The following is an 8,762-nucleotide window of genomic DNA, read 5'->3' as shown; positions in this document are numbered from 1 at the left end:
CACACACAGGCAGGCACTCACGCACTCAGACACACACACACACACACACACACACACACACACACACACACACACACACACGCACTCAGACATACACATACACACACACACACACACACAGACACATACACACACACACACACACACACAGGCACTCACGCTGCTTTCCCCCCACACTCCTCCCCGCTCCCCGAAGCCTCTCCTCCTCCCGAAGCCTCCCCTCCCCATTGGCTCACAGCCACACCACGTGACGCGTCAACGCTAGGGATCACCATTCTCTTGTATCCCGTAGCGGCTGACGCGCCACAGCGTGTAGCGAGCTGTGCCGCCAGGGGGGACCGGGACCGGCTCGGGAGGATTCCCCTGCTGGTGGGGAACTCGCGTGTTGCCGCCCGCGCCACCGGGCGCACCAGGGTCCCAGGCCTTAGTGTGAGGGACCCGCTCCTGGGTCTTGGCTGGAACTCGTCTCCTTGCTGCAGAGCGGTGCAGTTTCCAGCCCTCCCTGCTCCTGCAATCACCTGTGCTGGACTCTCTGCGGTCTGCTTCATGCTGCTTGCTATGCAGCTCTGTCCCTATTGGCCGGCCAGACCCCCCTCCCCCCGGAGGTGGCTAAGCAGAATCCTAGTTCTCTTGGATGTAACTGTGTTTGCTACAAGCTCCTGTGGCCTGGCTTCACTTCCTCCTTGCAGAGGCCTTCGTTGCCTGGTCTACCTTGGGCCAATCTGTTCCTGTGCTGAAGCGCTGGATCCCCAGTGCTAGCTTCTTAGTTCCTGTGGCCTGCTGCATTCCTCCTTGCAGAGGCCTTCGGGCTGCCCTACCCATGTCCTCCTTACGGGGGGCCCTTTCAATGCTCAAGCGGCTCCGCTCCAAGTTCCTGTTTCCTATGCTGAAGCGGCTCCGCTCCCAGTTCGTTTCCTACGCTGAAGCACCACGCACCTGCCTTTCCGTTGCCGACTCTCGCTTGTATCCTCGGACACCGCTGCTGTGCCGCCTGCCTTGACCCCGGCCTGGATAACATATACGCTGCTTTCTCCAACCCTGACTCGGCTATGTGTGACTACAGACTGTGTACCCCAGAACTGGCTTTGTGGTCCAAAGTCGGTGTTTTCACATCCCCATCTCAGCCCCGCGGTCCGTCCCGGTTTGTGGCGAGCACGACCGTTACATATAGCAGTTTTAGCTCACCTCCCCAGCAGTGCAAGTGTCACACTGTCCTGTTTGTGATCCTTTGCTGCCAGTGTTCCCAGCAGTTAGAGCTGCGAGCTGTAACACTCGTTAATGTTTCTTTAGTAATATCAGGATACACCAGTCTAAGTTCTTTCAAAACTAAAGCGGTCTCACATTTTAATGTGGTCTGTAACTGTTACATACACCTATAATATATATTATCTGTAACTGTGTGTGCAATGTCTTGTATATATAATGTATAACCCTGCTCATTTAATGTAACCATTTATTGTCATAACTCTGTGCCCAGGACTCGCATGAAAACGAGAGGTTTTACTTCCTGGTAAAACATTTTATAAATAAAATACAGCAAAGAACTAAATATAACATTAGGGGCGCATTGAGGCGTTTCCTGTCACAGCGATATAGAAACAGGTCCTCGTAAAACAAAAGACCCTTACCCCAAATGTGAGGGCCAGTCCCACCCAGAACCAGCGCCGCCCGCACCTAATCTCATTACGGTGCTCCATGTGGAAGACCTGGTCTGCCGAGAGGAGAATCGCACAGGAACCGCCGACAAGAAAAATGCTCCGTCTCACCGTGTGTTACTACAGGAGGGCCTCAGCTCGTCCTCAAGGCCTCTCTCCCAACAGGTCAGGTTTTCAGGATATCCCAGCTTCAGCATGGGTGGCTCAGAGGCTTGGTCTGCTTGAGCCACCTGTGCTGAAGCAGGGACTGATTGAGCCACCTGTGCTGAAGCAGGGATATCCTGAAAGCCTGACCTGTTGGCAGGGGCTTGAGGTCTGGAGTTGAGCACCGCTGGGTTACAGCTTACTAGGAGGGATTGCCCACGTCATAACAGAACACCTTATATTTGTCTTTTTAAAACAAAAAAAACAAAACAATATTTATTTTTTTGTACCCGAATAATATTGGATCATTTTGTAAAGTTGAAGACCCCATGGTCGCCTTCACTGGGCCCCAGGGAGATCTCCATTTTAACTTCCCGGACACATTATTATTATTACTACTAGAATGGCTCATATGTCCTGAACGGAGCGCGCTCGATTGTAAAAAATAAAACCGTCGGCTGAAAGGACAAGAGGAGGTCTTCCCGAGGTTTGCGACTTCATTAGCCTGTTATCCGCCAGCAGAAAAAGATGTCCAGCGCCTCTTTCCTGGTCCGATCTCCAGTCTCGGGGTGAAAACCATTAACGGGCTTTAACCTGGGGCTATTAAAACTCGAATGAAACATTCTGGCGCACCAATCAACTCTCAAGATTTTATTTTATTGAAAGAATAATTTATAAAACATAAGAAATCGAACGGCGTAAAAACCAGGCGCGTGGAGTTTTTATTATTAACAATATTACTGAACAAAATAGTCTCTGTAGTTATTCTGGAAAACAAGAAACGCGTTGGCACACACGGAGATGGTACACGAGTTAAGAACAATATGTAGAACATTTGACGGCTGCTTTACTCTGGGTAAAACTAGATAAAAATGTAGATAATCTCTCTCTCCCCCAAAATACTAGACGACCCATATACATTTTTCAATCAAAAAAAAAAAAATCGCTTAAACATCTGAAAAGCACCTAAAGCCGGCACAGCCTAAAGCATTTTACCTACGGCTTCGCTCTAGAGCAGGAGTGGCTGACTCCAGCCCTCAAGGGACATCAACAGGTCAGGTTTGAAGGATATCCCTGCTTCAGCACAGGTGGCTCAATTATTGAGGACTGGAGCTGGTCACCCCTGCTCGACAGAATCATCCTATAATTCCAGCTACCCAAGTGGCACGATAAAAAAATATTTGTATGTTGCACGGGTATCCATCCAGTCTCCTCCCGATTTGACATTCATGCATAAACCCCTCGAGTGTCCTGCAGATGTACGGCACACGAGGCGGCCAACTGGAAGTCCTTGTGACGTACGCATTGTACACCATCGGGCTTTGATCTCTCTCTACGCAGCGCTGGCAAATGGAAAGAGGTGAAACCACCCCATCGGCGGAAGGATGAAGCGATCCCGCGAGTGGCTCACGCAATCACTGCGGGGCCAGGCCGTGGTCAGACCCTTTGGCACAGACTCTTGGGCATGGTCCCAAACATTAAGCCGCTTCTCTCACATCCGACAGGAGGACGTGGGTAAAGAAAAAAGGCACAAGTTCAATGTTAAGAATGTGTCAGGGGAAACCGACGAGCCTACATCTTTCATCCAGAATAGACTTTCAATGCGCTTACGTACAACAAATAACTGGCGACAGACAAACAAGTTTCCAGCAGCACACAATTACAAAAACAGTAACTTTGCACGTGATTTTCAAAGTCGATTTGGGGGAAAAAAAAAAAAGCTCATTAATCCAGCAAGCGGAGCAGAACCAAGGCTGGACTTTTGAACGGCTTATTACAAAGAGTTGGTTCATGGATTTTTGGCAATGGCTGGTGTAATTAAAAGGAAGACTGCGAGAGTCAAGAGCACTTAGATCTGGGTTTGTTTTAAAACATATTTGTTAAAAAGAAATAATGACTGCCTCATATTGTCACTTTAAATTGTACTCCACATGTAGATGACTTGGGACAGACAGGAGAAAATGACCGAGGTTTTGTGTTGCTTGTACGGAAAATCCGGACAGATTGGCTCTGAATCCAGTAGGACACAATAGAAAACGTTTGTGTGGTTTTGTTACAAGAGACGCCCGACTCATTTCCTGCCATCCGGGGGGACGACCTCAGCGAGTCTTCCCTTTCCGCCAGGATTTCCAACAAGGCATTGAGACCAGCAGGCCAACGCTGGCCAGAGGCTTCCCAAGGTCACTTCCCATCACCGTCGGACAGAGGAGAGGAGGGAGGTTGGAGAAGGATATCATAGGTAGGAGGTTAAAGGATCATGACACACACGCGGTGAGATAACTGGTCTCGGTGACCCAGAGACACTTTGGAGATGGTGTGATCATCTGATGTGCTAGATCACGAGTCTGAATCTCACTGCGGGTGGCTAGCCTCTGACAACCCAGCTGTGTAGACTTTTGCTGTTACGCCCAGTTGGTACAATCCTCAAAGCTTCATTAGAGTCAAACCACTTCCTCTGACAGCAGGCACGACTGCTCTGAAATCTAACGGGGGACTTGGCAAAAAACAACACGCTTTCCATTTCTCAGAACTAGAAAGCAGCACAGTCACTACGTACCCACTTGTCTCGGACGTCAGTCGTCGCACTTGCAAAACAAGCCTTGTTTATATTTTGAGTCGTGTAGTGGGCTGAGCTTCTGTACACCAAGGGTAGCCAACTGCAGTCCCCAAGAGCTACCAACAGGTCAGGTTTTCAGGATATCCCGGCTTCAGCACAGGTAGAGCAGTCGAAGACTGAGCCCCTGATTGAGCCGCCTGTGCGGAAGCAGGGATATCCGGAAGACGTGACCTGTTGGTAGCTCTTGAGGACTGGAGTTGGCTACCCAACTGGAGTACACCATCATTAATATAGCTATTCACTGCCGGAAGAGACCGCCACTGGCAGAGAAGCATACCCTGCTACAAAAAGAGATGACCGAAGTGGAAAGAGTGCAGAAAAGTTAAAAAAATATGTATGTATACCAGTCCACTCTATTATTGTATAGTGCCCTATGCAACTAGCCAATAAATGGTTTATCAGTCCAAAATCTCCACTTGGGAGGGACACAAATTCTAAAACTAAACATGTCACAATGTGAAAACGGTGGAAGGGATTGTGCTCTTTGCCACCAAGTGGAAACGGTTTCTTTTCCCGAGCGGATTCCAGAGACGGTTCACTCGGACCAATCCTTTCACGTCTAGATGGAGAAGGCCGCCATGTTCCCAGCAGAGTGCCCGATCTCTCCCCCGGGCGCCGAGCGAGCACTGGATCCGTATGTCGGGACTGGGTCAGCGGTGGGATTTCGCTTCCTCCTCCTTCCCCCGAGAACCCCCACATCTGACGGAACGCCACCTTGAGACGTCACTTGCGATACTTCTTCCTTCGGAGGCACCGAGGGCACGATGCCACTTTGCTCTTGCAGGGGCTGTGGAAGACCGCCTTACATTCAGCGCATCTAGAAAAGGAGAAGACAACACAACGTGAGCGGAGGGCGACCGACAGGACAGAGCCGCCATTTTGTACCGCCCTAACCAAATGCTAAAATTGTACAATCTTCTGCATTTTGTTTTAAGTGGTGTAAGAAAGAGATTACGTTGCCAAAATGGCCTTCGCTTCTTTCCTGATCATATACTTTGAAATCCCAAAAGCAGCGATGGAGAAATATTGATTTGTGAACCATTTTTGTGAGGGTCTCCTATAAAGATGGCTGCTGCAGGGACTGCCTAAATATTGCTTTCTAACTCTGCCTGTGTGAATCGGTAAATTAACTGTAGTAACTAGCAAAAAAAACTACACACACAAAGAATACTAACCAAGTAAAATATATATATATATATATAAATCAGAAACTACTACTAAAATAAGACTTTCTATGCATAAAAATATTGTCAGGGTTGGACCCCCCATGGAAAGTTACTCCTGATCTATACAAGACGAAACTATAGCCCTTTGCATGTACACTTTCGGTCAACACGAAAGCCAACGTTTGAACTGCTCTCAGCGGCCTTCTTCAGGACTAACAGACCTTCCATCAAATATCGTTTTCCTGTAAAAATGACGTCACTCCGCTCAACTGGAAGAGAGCAAACCACTGAGCGCAGAAACCCGCGTTACAGGCCCCCCCCCTCACCTGGTGGTCGTATCAAACTGGAAGAGAGCAAACCACTGAGCGCAGAAACCCACGTAACGCCCCCCCCCTCACCTGGTGGTCGTATCAAACTGGAAGAGAGCCAACCACTGAGCGCAGAAACCCACGTTACGCCCCCCCCCTCACCTGGTGGTCGTATCAAACTGGAAGAGAGCAAACCACTGAGCGCAGAAACCCACGATACGCCCCCCCCCTCACCTGGTGGTCGTATCAAACCGGAAGAGAGCCAACCACTGAGCGCAGAAACCCACGTTACAGGCCCCCCCCTCACCTGGTGGTCGTATCAAACCGGAAGAGAGCCAACCACTGAGCGCAGAAACCCACGTTACAGGCCCCCCCCCTCACCTGGTGGTCGTATCAAACTGGAAGAGAGCCAACCACTGAGCGCAGAAACCCACGTTACGCCCCCCCCCTCACCTGGTGGTCGTATCAAACCGGAAGAGAGCCAACCACTGAGCGCAGAAACCCACGATACGGGCCCCCCCTCACCTGGTGGTCGTATCAAACTGGAAGAGAGCCAACCACTGAGCGCAGAAACCCACGTTACAGGCCCCCCCCTCACCTGGTGGTCGTATCAAACTGGAAGAGAGCCAACCACTGAGCGCAGAAACCCACGTTACTGGCCCCCCCTCACCTGGTGGTCGTATCAAACTGGAAGAGAGCCAACCACTGAGCGCAGAAACCCACGTTACGGGCCCCCCCTCACCTGGTGGTCGTATCAAACTGGAAGAGAGCCAACCACTGAGCGCAGAAACCCACGTTACTGGCCCCCCCTCACCTGGTGGTCGTATCAAACTGGAAGAGAGCCAACCACTGAGCGCAGAAACCCACGTTACTGGCCCCCCCTCACCTGGTGGTCGTATCAAACTGGAAGAGAGCCAACCACTGAGCGCAGAAACCCATGTTACTGGCCCCCCCTCACCTGGTGGTCGTATCAAACTGGAAGAGAGCCAACCACTGAGCGCAGAAACCCACGTTACGGGCCCCCCCTCACCTGGTGGTCGTATCAAACTGGAAGAGAGCCAACCACTGAGCGCAGAAACCCACGTTACAGGCTCCCCCTCACCTGGTGGTCGTATCAAACCGGAAGAGAGCCAACCACTGAGCGCAGAAACCCACGTTACGGGCCCCCCCTCACCTGGTGGTCGTATCAAACTGGAAGAGAGCCAACCACTGAGCGCAGAAACCCACGTTACAGGCTCCCCCTCACCTGGTGGTCGTATCAGACCGGAAGAGAGCCAACCACTGAGCGCAGAAACCCACGTTACTGGCCCCCCCTCACCTGGTGGTCGTATCAAACTGGAAGAGAGCCAACCACTGAGCGCAGAAACCCACGTTACGAGCCCCCCCTCACCTGGTGGTCGTATCAAACTGGAAGAGAGCCAACCACTGAGCGCAGAAACCCACGTTACTGGCCCCCCCTCACCTGGTGGTCGTATCAAACCGGAAGAGAGCCAACCACTGAGCGCAGAAACCCACGTTACGAGCCCCCCCTCACCTGGTGGTCGTATCAAACTGGAAGAGAGCCAACCACTGAGCGCAGAAACCCACGTTACGAGCCCCCCCTCACCTGGTGGTCGTATCAAACTGGAAGAGAGCCAACCACTGAGCGCAGAAACCCACGTTACGGGCCCCCCCTCACCTGGTGGTCGTATCAAACTGGAAGAGAGCCAACCACTGAGCGCAGAAACCCGCGTTACTGCCCCCCCCTCACCTGGTGGTCGTATTAAACTGGAAGAGAGCCAACCACTGAGCGCAGAAACCCACGTTACAGGCCCCCCCCTCACCTGGTGGTCGTATTAAACTGGAAGGGAGCCAACCACTGAGCGCAGAAACCCGCGTTACTGCCCCCCCCTCACCTGGTGGTCGTATTAAACTGGAAGAGAGCCAACCACTGAGCGCAGAAACCCACGTTACAGGCCCCCCCCCTCACCTGGTGGTCGTATCAAACCGGAAGAGAGCCAACCACTGAGCGCAGGAACCCACGTTACAGGCCCCCCCCTCACCTGGTGGTCGTATTAAACTGGAAGGGAGCCAACCACTGAGCGCAGAAACCCACGTTACAGGCCCCCCCTCACCTGGTGGTCGTATCAAACCGGAAGAGAGCCAACCACTGAGCGCAGAAACCCACGTTACGGGCCCCCCCTCACCTGGTGGTCGTATCAAACTGGAAGAGAGCCAACCACTGAGCGCAGAAACCCACGTTACAGGCCCCCCCCTCACCTGGTGGTCGTATCAAACTGGAAGAGAGCCAACCACTGAGCGCAGAAACCCACGTTACGGGCCCCCCCTTACCCGGTGGTCGTATCAAACTGGAAGAGAGCCAACCACTGAGCGCAGAAACCCACGTTACGGGCCCCCCCTTACCCGGTGGTCGTATCAAACTGGAAGAGAGCCAACCACTGAGCGCAGAAACCCACGTTACGGGCCCCCCCTCACCTGGTGGTCGTATCAAACTGGAAGAGAGCCAACCACTGAGCGCAGAAACCCACGTTACGCCCCCCCCCTCACCTGGTGGTCGTATCAAACTGGAAGAGAGCCAACCACTGAGCGCAGAAACCCACGTTACGGGCCCCCCCTTACCCGGTGGTCGTATCAAACTGGAAGAGAGCCAACCACTGAGCGCAGAAACCCACGTTACTGGCCCCCCCTCACCTGGTGGTCGTATCAAACTGGAAGAGAGCCAACCACTGAGCGCAGAAACCCGCGTTACTGGCCCCCCCTCACCTGGTGGTCGTATCAAACTGGAAGAGAGCCAACCACTGAGCGCAGAAACCCACGTTACTGGCCCCCCCTCACCTGGTGGTCGTATCAAACTGGAAGAGAGCCAACCACT

General features: G+C 52.2%; 1 protein-coding gene across 1 annotated transcript in view; it reads right to left on the bottom strand.

The window, feature by feature from the left end:
- Positions 1–1,435: 1,435 nt before the first annotated feature.
- PLEKHM1 (pleckstrin homology and RUN domain containing M1) overlaps positions 1,436–8,762 on the bottom strand; it is a 92,456-nt gene continuing 85,129 nt past the window's right edge. The window contains exon 14 of the mRNA XM_075582227.1: positions 1,436–5,233. Coding sequence (XP_075438342.1) covers positions 5,140–5,233 — 94 coding nt within the window. The 3' untranslated portion in view covers positions 1,436–5,139. The remainder of the gene's footprint in view (positions 5,234–8,762) is intronic.

This window comes from Ascaphus truei, unplaced genomic scaffold, assembly GCF_040206685.1.
Source record: "Ascaphus truei isolate aAscTru1 unplaced genomic scaffold, aAscTru1.hap1 HAP1_SCAFFOLD_206, whole genome shotgun sequence".
Classification (NCBI taxonomy): Eukaryota; Metazoa; Chordata; class Amphibia; order Anura; family Ascaphidae; genus Ascaphus; species Ascaphus truei.
The sequence above is the reverse complement of the archived record's forward strand: the minus strand, read 5'-3'. Positions and strand labels throughout refer to the sequence as shown.